The sequence below is a fragment of the Panicum hallii genome, chromosome 3 (assembly GCF_002211085.1).
Source record: "Panicum hallii strain FIL2 chromosome 3, PHallii_v3.1, whole genome shotgun sequence".
In the NCBI taxonomy this organism is placed as follows: Eukaryota; Viridiplantae; Streptophyta; class Magnoliopsida; order Poales; family Poaceae; genus Panicum; species Panicum hallii.
The window spans coordinates 55,279,191-55,295,087 of NC_038044.1; the positions used below are offsets into that span (position 1 = coordinate 55,279,191).

General features: G+C 43.1%; 1 protein-coding gene across 1 annotated transcript; it reads right to left on the bottom strand.

Moving 5' to 3' along the window:
• Positions 1-7,935: 7,935 nt before the first annotated feature.
• LOC112887289 (putative E3 ubiquitin-protein ligase SINA-like 6) lies at positions 7,936-11,610 on the bottom strand. The gene is made up of 2 exons (XM_025953428.1): positions 11,122-11,610; positions 7,936-8,856 (listed from the first exon to the last, which is right to left on the bottom strand). The coding sequence occupies exons 1-2, from the start codon at positions 11,434-11,436 to the stop codon at positions 8,188-8,190; spliced, it is 984 nt and encodes a 327-aa protein (XP_025809213.1). The 5' UTR covers positions 11,437-11,610; the 3' UTR covers positions 7,936-8,187.
• Between the last annotated feature and the right edge of the window lie 4,287 nt (positions 11,611-15,897).

Here is a 15,897-nt window from a genome sequence, read left to right on the forward strand (position 1 = left end):
CAGACTTGGAAATAATTGCACCAGTGTTGCTCTGTAAGTTGGAGAAGATCTTTCCACCCGGCTTCTTCAATCCGATGGAGCATATGATTTTGCACCTCCCGTATGAGGCACGAATGGGGGGTCTCGTGCAGGGTCGTTGGTGCTATCCAATCGAGAGATGTCTAAAGGTTCTTCAGAAGAAATGTGGAAATAAATGCAAAATTGAGGCTTCCATTGCAAAGGCATACATTCTGAAGGAGGTGTCGAACTTCACAACAACATACTATGGTGACAACCTCCCTAGCGTGCATAATCCACCCCCTCATTACAATGCTAGCGAAAATGAATCGAACCTCAGCCTTTTCCGAGGGCAACTCGGAAGTGCAAGTGGTTCGACCACCAAGACATTGAGACATCAAGAGTGGCGCCAGATCATGCTATATGTGTTGACCAACCTTGACGAGGTGGTGCCATACATGGAGCAATTTGTTCATGAATTCTAGCGTCGATCAAGGGATCCTACCCAGCAGGAATGTGATACCCTTCTTAGATAGGGTGCGGGAAATGGATTGCCCGATTTCATTTCTTGGTTCAAACAGCAGGGCCATAGGGTGAGTGCCAAGTTGAGACAGGTTGCCGATGGCTTTGCCTATAGGGTCAGGTCATATTCTATGTATGACATGAATGGATATCGTTTTTCTACAACAAGCTACGAGGCAAGTCGACCCAATCGAAAGACCACAAATACTGGAGTTTTTACTCCTGGCCTTGATGGGGTCGAGTATTATGGAAGAATTGAAGAAATATACGAACTTAGTTTTCATGGTTCCAAACCTCTTAATCCTGTCATATTCAAATGTCATTGGTTTGATCCTGAAGTAACGAGACGGACATATTCTAATCTTGGGCTAGTCGAAATTCGACAGGATTCCGTCTTACCAGGAGACGATGTCTATATTGTGGCCCAACAGGCCATACAAGTTTATTATCTCCCATATGCGTGCCAAACCAAAGAGCATCTTAAGGGTTGGTATGTTGTGCACAAGGTATCACCGCACGGTAAAGTACCTGTCCCAAACGATGAATATTATAACTTAGACCCCAACACATATGACAGAGAGTTCTTTCAAGAAGAGGGGTTAGAAGGATGATTTGAGATAGACATAACCGAAGCGGACGGAATGGAAGTTGAAACGGTTGTTGATGAGGAGGAGGAGGAGGATGAGGTGCAGAATGCGAAGGACTTACAAATGCTACAACGATTACATTTAGGCAATGCCAATGACAACATTGATTCTTCAGATAGTGTTGATTATAACATGGTTGATAGTGATGATGAGACTTATGATCCAGTTGCTCCCGATTATGAAGATTATTTTTAATCAATGTAATACTATATTATTATGTAATTATGTTTTATTTATTTTGCATCTCTTTCTAGGTACGCCTTGTTTATATGTACTTATTATTTTACTCTTCTTAATTGCAGGTGATTGAACAAAGATGGTGGGCAGTGGGCTGAGGAGCGTTAGGTCGCGTTACCAGAGGGCTAGGTCCGCTGAAGCTGGGTCGTCAGAGAGGAGGAGGGGGAGGAGGAGGGGGACGACGCAGTTGCCCCTGCAGGAGGCCACGGAGGAGGAGGCGCGGGTGGCCTCGCAGGACGACACGGAGGAGGAGGCGCATGTGGCGCAAGAGGAGGACGAGGCGCAGCAGACGGCCTCTGGTTCCGCGGACTCTGGTTCGTCTCGTGTCTACTCGCAAGGTAAGTAACTTTATATGTTTTTATTGCTTCTTCATGTTATATGTTCAAATTCGAAGTAGAAACTAATAATTTTTCTTAATCAATTGTGTAGGTCCCGCGAGCCTGCCTAAGAGACCGATACCCCGTGAGAAACGCCCGTTGATTCACCCCGAGGGGGAAAAGTAAGTAAATTTTTATGTTTTCATTGCTTCTTCATGTTATATGTTCAAATTCAAATTAGAAACTAAAAGTGATGGCTAATCATTTGTGCAGGTCCTGGAGGACTGTGGAGAGTGCAGGTGCTGCTCACAGACGCTCCGTCAATGGCATCCTCGGTCTTCTGTGCAAGGAACACTTCCCTGGCCTAGTTGAGTACGCTGGAGTGGTGGGGCCGGCCTATACGTCCGACCAATACGCCGCCGCTCCTGATACTGAAGATCGGGATGGCAGGGTATTCAACAATAAGGCAGAGCAGGTGAAGCAGGAGCTATGGGTAAGTGCTAAATACATCGCATTCATTGCACATTCTTGAAATAATGAATGGTATACATCGTGTTTGCATGCAGGATTTCTTCAGATGCCAGGATGGGTTTGAGGCCAAGGCTGATGTGGTGGCCGCCAGATGCTGTAAGAAACTAGTCGTGGACATGCACTATGAGGCGCGTCTCCAGGCCATTATAAGTTTCCACGCCACCGTCCTTGGAGAGAAGGTCACCAAAACGGACGCAAGAACCATATCGTTGACTGAGGAGCAGTACTTGCAGGTAAATATAGAATATTAATGTTTATTCTTTTTACATTACGTATTCATTCCTTTTACATTACGTATGATTAATTTAATCTTCTAATATGTCATGTACTTGTTGTCCTGTAGATGATTCCTTATTGGTGCGCTGCGCATGCCAATTGTTGGCAACAGATGGTGCAAAAGTGGTGCTCCAACAAGTGGGAGGAGTCGCACAACGCTTGCCGGGAGCAGCGTTTGATGATGCCTAGTGTACCACACCATCAAGGCAGCCGCAGCCTCAGTGGATACGCAGAAGCATGGGTACGCGAATTTATTTATTTAATCCAACACTCAATTATGCATGATTTCTAATTGTCTTGTTGGTTTTGTCGCAGTCGTCGTCACATGGTGGCCAGCCTTGCTCCCTCTTCAAGGCATTTGCTATGGCCCACAAGGGAAAGGCGACGTCCGATGTCAACTACAACCCGGAGGACGGGCCCGAGGCATACAGCAACGCGACTGCCCACAACCGCCTCAGTGAGTACACATCGATGGCAGGGGAGGTCCATGGTCCATATTATGATCCGACCACCGAGGACATTGACGGTGAAGTCGTCATGAGGGTCGGAGGAGGTAAGAAGCATGGGCGGTACTGGATTGCCGACGGCGCAATCGACTCGTCCTCTACTCCTACTCTATCTCAGATTAGAGCAAGGAGCACCAGCGCGAGCCCAACTATACAATCTCGGCAGGACACTTCACAGTACCGGATATAGGCACTCCAGGTTATTATTTCTTTATATATCATTTATTGATTATTATAGATCTTTTCTTTGCATTATTGTAACATTGGGGTGAAAATTTTGCAGGACCAGCTAGAAGAAGAGAGAAGGCTACGTGTGGACTTGGAGGCGAGGATGCGGGCCGAGTGTGACGCCGAGCGGCTGGCCGAGCTGCAGAGGATGAGGGAGATTCTTACTTACATGCAGAGCCTTGGCGCCGCAACAGGTGTTGCTCTGCCAGCTTCGTTGTTTTCTCCACCTCGAGCTCCACCTCCACCTCCTGATCCGTTTTATACTCCTATGAGTATGGATAAGTTTTAGTCATGTATGATCGTCATTTTTCTTGTCTCACACATGTAATCTCTTCTACTTTGTGCAGAATCAATCGGCGGCCTCAAATGATCCTCATGTTTCTCCAAATTCAATCTAATTAGCCAATTTGGTGATGGTTCTCGAAATTAGTCGAATGATTCTTTGTTGTGAACTTGTTGTAAACTTGTTGTAATCAGTGGTTTTGAGAACTGTTTGTGAACTTTGTGAATTTATCCGTTGAAATCTTGTAAAACTATTTTGCATTGCTTATTAATTTCGTTGTTAAACTCTTATAAAACTTGTGGTCGATCAGCTTGTTTGATGCATCTGTGTAGCTACTGTAAACTTGTAAAACTATTGTGTGAGGCTTCCCAACCGGGGTCGGGGAGGGAGAAAACAGGCGTTTTCAAAAAAAAAATTATATCTTTGCCGAGTGCCTCTCACGCCGCTCTCGGCAAAGATTATGCTCTTTGCCGAGTGTCCTGTGTCAGCTCTCGGCAAAGATTATACTCTTTGCCGAGTCTCACTCCTCCAGCACTCGGCAAAAAGCATACACTTTGCCGAGTGCTGACCAAGGACACTCGACAAAGAGCATAATCTTTGCCGAGTGTCCCGACACCAGCACTCGGCAAAGAGCATACACTTTGCCGAGTGCTTCTCTCAGGCGCTCAGCAAGCGTCCGTCACCGTTTCTTCCACCGTCACGGCCATTTTTTTTGCTGAGAGTAGAATTATGCGCTCGGCAAAGTCTTTGCCGAGTGCCTGACAAAAAACACTCAGCAAAGAGGCCTTTGCCGACCCTTTCTTTGCTGTTTCCTCTTTACCGAGTGCTTTTGTTGTCTTGCCGAGTGTTCCAGACACTCGGCAAACGAGGCTTCTCCCGTAGTGAGTGGAACTAGTGTTAGTTGTGTGGTGAGGTGTCAAACTATATTCCTTTGACCTGTTCTTTAACGTTTTGATCAAAGGTGAAGTTAGCTTTTATGCTATCACAAAGTTGAATATAAGATTGAAAAAACTACACTTATGTGTTTAATTTGGTACTAGTCAATTAACGTAGCATCTGGCGATCACAGCTAGAAAAACTAGTATCGGTCATAGGGTGCCGTTAGTACCGGTTGGCGCAACCGGTACCGCCTGGTCAGTACTAAATGGAGGAATGTTCAGTACAAGTTGCAGCAACCAGTACTAAGCGCACCACCCAGAAAAAATAAAAAAATATAATGAACTCACGGGAGGTTCCGCACACGCGAAAAATTCGTGTGACTGGGTGGGAGATGCTTTTCTTCTGAAGTAACCTATGGAGGACCATTTAGTTCCGAGCCACGACACCGAACGGTACTAAATGTCACCCTTTAGTCCCGGGTGGTGTCAGTGATCGGTACTAAATGGCTGTGCCATTTTAGTATCGGATCAAAGCACCGGCCGATACTAAAAGGTTACATTCAGTACCAGTCAGTGTTTTGGCCCAGTACTAAAATGGCTTTGGGAGCTTTCAAATTTAGAGCCGGTTCCATGCCACCTTTGTACCGGGTAAAGAGTGACCGATACTTAACCGTGTGCGACGAAACGTCATTTTTCTGGTAGTGAATGTTACATAGTAACAGTACTAGAGAAAAGGCAATCCATCCAGCCCATATATACCGACCATTAGTACCGACTGTTATCACCAACAGGTGCTAATATGCATATGTCGGGTATATTAAGTACCGGCTAGTGTAACTATCTCGTACTAATGTCCCTCCTGGGGATATGACTATTGGAACCAGTATTGATGCTTGCATTATTACCAGCTCTAATTGTGCCCGGTATATATTCTCCAGTAGTAAAATGTTGGAAGTAGCAAAAGCTACCAAGTATGAAGCTGGCTGTTGTGTCTCCTTATAGAGTTCGCCTGGTTCTAAGATTTTTGCACCGAAAACTGTGGGGGAGAAAAGCCCAGTGAGACCGTTTTATCAATAGTATGGAAAGGAAGTATGTACGACAAACAAGACCAAAAAAGTAAAAGCAACAAGGATGAACAAAAACTAGAACTACATCTGTTAAGACATGCTGAAATTGGTGCTGTGCCGTGCTGTGTGGGTGGGTGGGTGGATAGGGGGCAGTTGGTGAGTTGATGATCTTCCTTTATCCTTGGCAAATGGCACGATAATTTTGTTTGTGAAAGGCACCTTCCAAGAAGCAATGCTTCCGATTTTTATTTGTCATAAAAAATTAAGCCATTCATTTGCTTCCAGATGCACCTGCAATGATGAATAATGCTTTCATAAAGAAGTAGAATTGAATATGCCTTTTGAAGCATATGAAACATGTTGAGCTGTGGATTCCACTGAATTCCAATAGCAAACCGATGTGAGACACTTGTTCAGTACTCAAAAAAAAAAAAGAAAGATGACTTGAGTGTCTCCTCCACGCTCCACCTCACCTTTTGAGATCCATTGCAGGGCGCTTGGGTGGTATATATAACCGCACTAGAACTTGCTTCGTAGAATCTCCTTGCATTTGCGCATATTCAGATGATCCCCAAAGTTGAGTCCAGCTGTCAGTTAAGTGTATGCTTGTCGTGACAGGACCAGATGGAGAAAGCTCAATATCTACACAAGCTGAGGAGAATCTGCTTACATAAGAAGTAACGTATCAGCATATTCCATGATACGGAAATCTTTCCGAAGAACTTAACGCAGAGGTAGCTTTTTTTAGCTTCAAAGCGCTTGTCGATAATCTTTATTGATGACACTTTGTAGAAAATCCACTGCCAGCGTAAACAAAAGGCTTCTGCTGTCACACACCTTTCTGCGTCAGTGAGGAAGTACCTCAGCAGTACTGCAGAGGAGATTCATCCCAACAATAAGACCACCGCCGAGGTTCCAGAAAAGAATTTCCATCATCCAATAGATCCATCTGACAAGGGAAAATCCATTGTTTCTAGCATTTTCATTGTAGCATTGTGCTCTGTAGTGTCAAAGGTCTTCTCAAATTCTAATTCACATGTGATGATCTCCTTTACATATTGATGGCACTGGAATGTGGAGTCAAATTTTGTTGATTAGCACAGTTCATGTTACCAGATTAATGCGTTTCACAATGGCTCAAAGTTTGATGTGTGAAGACTGAATTAAAGAAACTGGTTTACTCATTGAGATTGATTGCCGATTTGTTGTAATTAGGCTCACGTCTGAGCATCAATAATGACATAAAATGGTACTCCCTTCATCCACAAATCAAATGTTAGGACTTCTGGATTTTTAGGAGAACTTGAGCAGAGAGGAAAAAGACATATATACCCCTTACTCGAGTGTTAAATCCTGCCCATTCAGGTAGATTAGGGCAGAAATTCTTATATTTAAGGAAAAATTTTGAAATTTATAAATCCGTACATTTGTGGGTGGAGTGTGGACGAAGGCAGTACGATATAACCGCAAAGCGAGTGTTTATCTTTTCTAGAAAAATGCTAACATATATCTTACCCTTAGATGTGTGCTAATCCATTGTATCAAAGCGAAAGAGACTGTAGCCTAGTGGTTACAAAAGCATCAGTAATACCTCATGTCCTAGTTTGAGCGAATTTTTTAGGATTTAATGGCATTATGCTTTCAGTGGTAGGCGACGTTCCTGTCAATAGCGAAACGCCTATGGTGACTTCTTGAATCTCGAGGATTTGCCAGCTCAGTCTCCGAAGATGCTCATAGGGGCAGGGTTTGCGTACGTGTGTTTATAGGGGTGAGTGTGCATACGTTGTAAGTGTTTAAATTGTACTGTGTAATCTAAAACAATCCATTGTATCAAAACCTGCAAGTAAATACATTATGACTCAAAGGACAATGTTAGGAACACCTTTTGCTTGCTTCCGTGACATGGTGACCAGAAAACAGCAACTTCTCGCTTGTTATACAATGATGAATCATTCGACCACTAACCAGGAAGCACGATGCGATGATTCAAGAATGGAAACATATAAGATCAGTCCATTCATTTCCATCCAGCAAGATTCGATTGCAATTTTGCATCCATAGCAGCAGGGGTGTAGGAAATATCAGAACATTCAGAAACACAATATGGGGGTGGGGGTACTAAAAATAAGTCCATTCAGAACATTCAGACCACTAGTATATGATACGCAGTCTCACAAGTCCCGTAAGGCAGAACTGTACTGTCCAAAATGAGCACCAACATAAGGTGCTACAAACATAAATTGATTGATTGCAAATGTTTCAGAATTAACGAGCTGATACAAGTACAAATACAATCTGAACTCTTCTCGGGAATACAGCAAAAGCCAAACACAGGAAGATACCAAAACATAATAACCAAATAAACTCAGCATCATGCATGTCTACATGGCACCGTTCATTCTTTGCATCTAAGCACGTCAATACACACACATCCGATTGCCAGGTCTAGCAAAAGAAGGGACCACATCGTTGCATCTACATCAGGAATTCGTGATTTACACAAGAATGCAACTTGCAATTTAATTCAGTTCCTACATCAAGCATCTTAATTACAGTTCTTAGTACATGGAACCATACACATATATTTACAGATTTCAACTGCAGCTTCTGAATTACATGAGCACAGTAAGGGTTTAGCAAAGCATAGGCAAGGGATGCCTCACTGAAAACAAGTACAACAAATGAAACTTTCAAATATTCACCTCACATCAGCAACTCTCTCAATAGAGACGAATAGTGTTAGTTTGCCAGATCTGCAGAAGGCATAAGGAACCAAAAGGAAAGCTTCTGTCGGGTGGAGGCCACGCCAATCCTCTGTGTTTGTGACAGAAGCCTTCAATTGCAGGCTGTTTTCAGTGTTTCCCTCACTAGTTGCTTTCATTTCATAGAAGAAATTCCAGTTCAGATTGCCAGTCCTAAGGCAACCAACTGAAAGCGCATGCCCGTAGGGCATCATGTTCTTGTTGAGGAGAAGGAATAGGTGATCATCCTCGGATAGAAGAACTAGAAAAGGAACTGATATTTCCAAACTCACTTTGAAGCACTGGCCATATGAGAACCGTAGGCTATCATTATTATGGTTTGTATGGAAATGTCCTGACCACCATCCAGTGAATCCTCTGTACCCACAACCAGGAATAGGACACTTTGAAGGAGAAAAAAGGCAAGATTCTTCATGAGCATTTCTAAGTGAATAACTGACCAACTTGCTACAGCCCCATTTGGCATATGAGCAGGCGGACTTGACTGACTCAACAACCTTCTCCAGTGCAATGTTCCGTACGAAGTTAGCTTCATTAGAACAAATGTGACACTTGTTGGTGAGCCTGGACCAGCAGGAAAAGCACGCTACATGGCCATTTTGGCACTGGAAAATACAGAAACAAGCTGCAATCATTTAATGGTATCCTACAAGTATGAGTCTTGTGATATAAATGGTCTGCTTTATTATGAGAATACATACAGCATGATGGACCAACTTATAGTTACAAATAGACACTTCTGGATGTAGACAATCATATGGCTCATTTGAATATATTATATATGAACCAATCTAACTGCAGTTTGGAGAAACCAAAATGGAAAATGGAAGAGTGGAAAGAAAAATACAAATCATTGGACAGACAGGATCTTGTCATTTTTTTTCTGTTCCACACAATTGTAATTGGTTTGGTAAAACATTCAGTCAGATACAATCTAACTCTTCCCTACAAATCCAGAGATGTATTGAGAAATTTTCAGACATTTGTAGCTTAGCTCACAAGAATGTTTAAAATTGTCCTTCGTAGATAAATCATCCTAATATACATAGATGATGTTCTATCACAAACAACCCAAATGCCTCCTTGCAGTAAAATGCCAAAGAACAGCAATACTATATAATGAGAACATCTCCATCAAATGTGTCCAAACAGATTTTGATTCTGAATTAATAGAAAGGAAAAGATTCTGACACATTTATGAACCATAGCTAAAGGGACATATCCACTGCAAGACAAATTGGGTTTAACAACAGATAATTTGCATTCTCTTTCTAATGAGACACTTGTAATGCATGTTCCAAGAAAAACAACAGATACTTTGCAACAGAACTAGTATGTGTTGATGGTGGCAAGTGCAGCATGGTTGGACAGAAATGTGAAGCACACAAAGTATCGCTCCCTGCTACATGAGCACAGGAAGGAAATTTTAGCCCAGGAACAGAATATCTTCTCTTTTTTCTCAGTCCAACCAACTTTGGAAAGAGTGCATTTATCCAGGATATAATTGCAGATTCATCCAAGTATTAACTAAGAAGATATTAGATCTTGATAACCTTCAATGTTGTGTAGCAAGAGGGTTAATTGTTAACTATATAGCTCATAGTTGTAGCGTATTGTTAAGTTTATTTCCCTTGTCAGCACTGACCACGATTAATTAGAAGCTCAAAAGTTTGTGGGCATTTTTCAGTAGCATTTATCAGTATCCAGTAGTTCTGCTAAGTGGTCAATTCAATATCTTAGTATTAAGATATGGTGATCAAAATTGTTTGTCTATTTATGGAAGACATAATATTCAATCAGTACACCTTAGTGTGCTATAGTTTTCTTGAGTAATATTAATGATACTATATATGGCTGGACATAGGGATTTTAATTAGCTACAAGGTGAGAGGTGCAGTGGCTTGCCCCTTTTTTCTATTAAAAGTGTCAGGTCAAACTGTCTGAAACTGATAAGTATCAGTTGAATTTCAGACATTTTAAAAAATCATAGTCAGGATTAATTACTCTGTTTACTTGACTTTATGTCATGGTTGATACAAGAACGTATATGGACAATATGAATGAAAATTTTATTGAAGAGTGCTGCATGCACCCTGATATGCTCTGCATTCATATGTTGTTGCCCCCATTCAATATCTTCAGTTCTGTAACAAAGTGTTGCTTCTTACTTCTTACAGTCTGAACCAAACATCTTTCAGAAAACAAGGATGATTACCATATTATAGTTTTACAGCATATTACTGGGTTCTGATAATCAGCATATTATGTTAATATAGCATATCAGTAACTCTGGATGAGGACGATAGACATGCTTGGAAACATAATTCACAGTCATTGATTCATTATACAGTCAATTCTTTTTTTCTATGAAGCTCAAGAAATATGTCCAAATGTGTTATTTAAGAAAATTAGGAATTTAAGACACCTGGTAGAATAAGAACTTTATTTGGATTGTGACAAAGAGTTCCATTCTTACAACAAAATAATCTATAGAGAATAGGTGAAAGAGAATGGTTAGGTACAAACACGGCAACATGTGCAGCGCACCAAAAAATGTGTCCTTAAAATTGATGGCTTAATGGCTTATCAAAAGCATTGACAGCTGAACGTAATACATAACTTTATTCACATTCACCATTCAGACCTCTGCTATATCTAGGAAATGGTCTCTTATCGATTAAGTCGGGGAAATCAAGAAAGAGAAATAAGCGAACGATGCATTCAAGCCTAGGCGAAACCGCATGGCTAGCACTACAACAACAGGTAATCCCTTCATCCGATCCAATTAACAAGGAAAATCAAGCAACGTGGGTGATTCTCTAAGGAAAAAATCAAGCAACGTGGGTGATTCTCTAAGGAAAGTGAATGACCTGGTAGAGGGGCGGTCGGAGGGGCTCGAAGCAGATGGAGCAATCAAGGACATCCGGGTCGATCTGCACACTGATCCGGTCAGCCTCCCCGCCCACGACCGTCTCCACCGCCTTCCGGCCGCTCCCTTCGGCCCTTTCCGCCCCCACCACCGCGCCTCCCTCCGGCCCTCCGCCCCGGTCGGCAAAAATTCGGGCCTTCGGAGGGCCCCAGCCGGCGGCGGCCTCGTCTGGGCCGTCCTCGCGCTTCCTCTTCTCGCTCCCGGAAGCGGCGGCGGGAGGGTCGTCGTCGGCGTCGTCGAAGGAGAACTTGGCCATGGATTCCGAAGGAATTGCTGTGGCGGAAGGGGGAGGGGGCGTGGACGGCAGATGGGAAGCAGACGGCGGCAGCCGGTGGGGACGGCTGGTGTGGCGGCGAGCCGGCGACCGTGGTTGGGCTGGGCGGAGGTGGGGCTGAAATGGGGGGAACTACCTTGGGTGTCCCACCATACTCCTTTCCCGTTTTCACTCAAAACTCCAGAACAAAATAATTCGATTTGAAAAGTCGTTTTGAAAGTAAAATGTGTTCAGTGAAAATAGCGCACGAAAGAATTATTTTTGTTGAGACGAGCACACAAAAGAATTGAATGGCGGGCCATTCCCGATAAGCCGGCCCATTGGTGGTAAGAAGGGGTGGTGCCCTTGGGCTGGCTGGGTTGCCCGTCGATTTTGGGTCTTGAAGTGACCATTCAGCCCACGGGTATCCAACTTTTTTATTTTCTATATTTTTTCAATTGCTGGAGTTTGTTCAATTCAGATTTGGGATTTCTATACATCATCCGGTTGTTTTTCGGTTCCTTTCTCACTCAAATTTGTGTGACTGTGATTGTTTTAGATTCGTGAACGTTTTGGGGATATATAAGTAACATAGGGTTGTTGTTTGCGCCGTTTATGCTATATTTTGTTGGGCCATTCAGTTTTCGTCGGCCTGCTTAGAAGTCTGTTGTTTGCTCTTGTGTGTTGCTGAATGAAACCCCTCGAATTTGATTTCCCTTTTTATCTCCCGACTGGCTTGTCTGAGAGTTTATATGGAATGGCCGACCGTATATAGTGTATTTTATAGAATCTTGTCGCTGAGTGTTCCTCGCTGATTTGTCGTTGCCCATTCATAACTACCATCCACTACTAGAGATTTATTTTCGCTGCCGGCCTTAAACCTATTTTCACTGCCGATTTTAGGTGCCGATGCTGAAAGTTCAGCGGTAAAAACATGTTAAGGGCTGGCAGTGAAAACATGTTATCACCACCGGTCTCTAACAAGGCTGGCGGCGAAAATGAGGATATCAGTGCCGGTCCTTGTTACCAGCCGGCGGTGAAAATGAATTATCACTGTCGGCCCGTGTTACGGACCAGCGATTAAAATAGGGTTATCACCGCCGGACCGTGACACGGGCCGACAGTGATAATCGTTTTCTGCTAGTTATTCCAGCACCATTATTATCAAAATTAAACCGTATTTCAATAATTTCACACAGTTCACATGGGTACAGAATTGCTCAAAGAAAATTTAAAGATATGTATAATCTAGAGAGCTGAAAGAAAAGAAAAGAGCAAATTACCTCGGCATCTTGGTCCAGGTTGAGGTATGCGGAAGGGCTATCATCCTCGCGCCTTTCTCCTTCCTGGTTTTCATCCTCGCGCCTTTCTACTTCCTGGTTTTCGCCCTCAGCCTCAACATTGACTGCTGCATCCTTGTTGACACATTTCCGACGACGAGAGCCGAATCATCCCATTATCCCTATATATGAGTAAGTAGAGGCAGATGAGATGACCACATGGAAAGTAACACTATCAGGTATGACAACAAAGAAAGAAAAAGAAACAAATATGAAAAAAATGTAATGCTTTCTTTTCCATTAAGATTCTGAGTGTGCGTGGCGAACAATCATGAACTGCCAATAAAGAAGTCTCCATAGCAAAGATTTCTTTTTCCACGAAGATGCAGAAGATGTGGCAAGTGCGGATACACTTCCTGCGCCTTTGCCAAAGATAACATTAAGTCTACTCACTACTTTAAATATTTCCCTCCCATCATGAATCTCCGGAGCTGAGCGATCTTCCCTTGTTCCGTCAAAGGATTTCTTATTTCGGCCATATAGGTGATGTTTAGGAAGAAACCTACAATGACCCATATAAATCACCTTATTACTGTGGTCAACCATCTAGCATCATTATAATCCAAGCACACCACATATCCTTTATATCCTTTTGTAACTTGTCCTGATATGCTACCAAGGCCGGGTAGGTCCATGATTGTTACAAACAGCAATCCTCGTATCGTGAAGTGTTCTCGCTTGTACTCGTCCCATACCCTAACACCATCATTCCATAGTATCATGAGATCATCCACCAATGGCTCCAAATACACGTCTATATCATTTCCAAGTTGTTTTGGCCCTTGGATCAACAATGGCATCATAAGGTACATCCTCTTCATACAACGTATCATTGCCGACTTTGCTGATGGTTTCCTCAACTATTTCATCTACTCTTTCAACGATGTTCTCATGCACGATTTCCTGGACGGGATCCTGTTGTGAAGCTTCCTGATGTAAGTTCTCCCCAGTTTCTCCGTGCTTATTCCAAATCTTATAGTTTGCCATAAAACCGCTAATCAACAGATGACAATGAATTTGCTCGATGTTGCGAAACTGTTTCTGATTGCAGCAATCAACACATGGGTAGTACACATGATCATCAGCTTGTAACTTATTGATGCAATATGCTCGTGCGATCTTCACAAAAGAATCAACACCATCCACAAACTTGGGATCAGGAGGCTTCGAAAAATACATCCATCCTTGATCCATCTATAAATGACTTATTAATGCAAAATTCATATCAAAATCAATAAAATGCAATAAGATATGGATATTACGACTGATGCATCTTTTCCGACCACGTGCCATGAACTGGGTCTACTCATTCACTATTGTAGCTATTAAGGCATAGTCTGTTCCTTAGTGCTTATCCCCTCTCTTCTGCTTCTGTTCGCTGACATCAGATGGTGCGTGTTTTTTCTCTTTTCAAACACTTCTTGCAGCTTTCATGGATGGACATGGATGTCAAACATCGACTTCCATGTTTGTTATTTCTAGATCACATCAACATTATACGTGACAACATCATCTACCATTCCTTCTCTCCTAAATATTTTAGATCTCAACCATCCACTGATCACAATGCTACACACCGATGAATCACCATGTTGGTACTTCTTGTTGTCACTGGAAGTGATCACCACATCTTTGTGGTCATATTAGGGTGGTATTTGAGCTTGAGACCGGGCTATGTTGCTGTTTTACTGCCACGCCCACCGAGGGATACCCCCAAGGTGGTGAGTTTGTAGGTAGGGTGTCACCGAGATCAGGAACTCGAAGGTCCAAGTAACATAAAGTTTAGACATGTTCGGGCCGCTGAGAGTGTAATACCCTACATCCTGTGTGGTTTGTATTGCCTTAGGTGGTCATCAGGTGATCTCCTGTTTGGAGGGGGTCCCTGTCCGTCCTTATATAGTCTGGGGGGACAGGTTTACATGGAAGTTCTAGTCGGATACAAGACCAGGAGTTCTACCCGAGTATTTTTCGGGTAGTATCCTATCGTCTCTAACTAGTTTTACTACTGTATGAGTAGTCTTACTACGTTACGAGTAGTTACAACAGATGTAGGGTGTGGGCTATGTCCCATCCCTTATCCTAGGAAATGTACGCTATTTGCATAGTCCCATGGGCCCGGGTCTGACAAGCCCCCAAGCTCTTCAGAGTCGAGTACTGCAGGCGTCTTCGAATTGTTCCGAACTCCATCTTGAAGGTGTCCTCCGAGTACTTCCCTAGCTGCATCGAGGCTGTGAGGTGCTCATGCCCCGAGTAGTTGTCAAGTCTTCTTTTATATGGGGTGCGATTAAACTCGCACTCCATATGGAGTAGCCCCGAGCCTTAGGTTGACTCGTAGAATCAGGCTGAGGGTCAATTTAATCTTGAGTCTTCTATCCTTATCTTCCAACAGATTTGAAAAATAAGTCACTGATGACATGTGTCCCGCAACTAGGGCTCGAAAAATTGCTCGTGGCTCGTTAGCTCGCTCGACTCGTAGCCAGCTCGGCTCGGCTCGGCTTGGCTCGGTCTAATTCCTAAAGAGCCGAGCACAACTTTGTGCTCCTTAGTATAACGAGCGAGTTCGAGCCAGCTCGCGAGCTGCTTGTGAGCCGAATGAGCCACACGTACAACATGATTTCTACATACATTATAGGTTGTCTAGAAGCCAAGACTCAGTATTTTCTTTATGCTTTTGTGCTTGTCCAATGTCCATTAAATGGACCGATAAATTTATCTATCTGAGAGACCAAGACTTAGTATTTTGTAACCTCTTTGCTTATGATAGGCTAGCTTATGGGCATATGTTATTGATGGAATATGTATGGTTGATGAATCATGGAAGTATTGCCAATAGAATTATATATGATCCTGAAAGTATAGAAATAGAACCATATGTTGTCCTAATATTTTTTTATTTAATCTGTATAGATATATATCATCTGGGAGAGTATGTTAGTGTTTGGCTTGCGAGCTGCTTGAGCCAGCTCGCGAGCTGGACCGAGCTGAGCAGAGCAGGCTTTTGAGCTCATTAGGATAACGAGCCGAGCCAAGTCGAACCAGCTCGTTATCTTAACGAGTTGGACCTAGCCGAGCCGGCTCGATATCCAGCCCTACCCGCAGCCCCCGAGCTTTAAGTCTAAATCCC

Excerpts from the sequence above, each read along its gene's own strand:
- LOC112887289 (XM_025953428.1), bottom strand. The coding sequence starts at position 11,436 with ATGGCCAAGTTCTCCTTCGACGACGCCGACGACGACCCTCCCGCCGCC. Across the intron at positions 8,857-11,121 it reads TCCGACCGCCCCTCTACCAG|TGCCAAAATGGCCATGTAGC; the intron begins GTCATTCACTTT and ends TGTATTTTCCAG.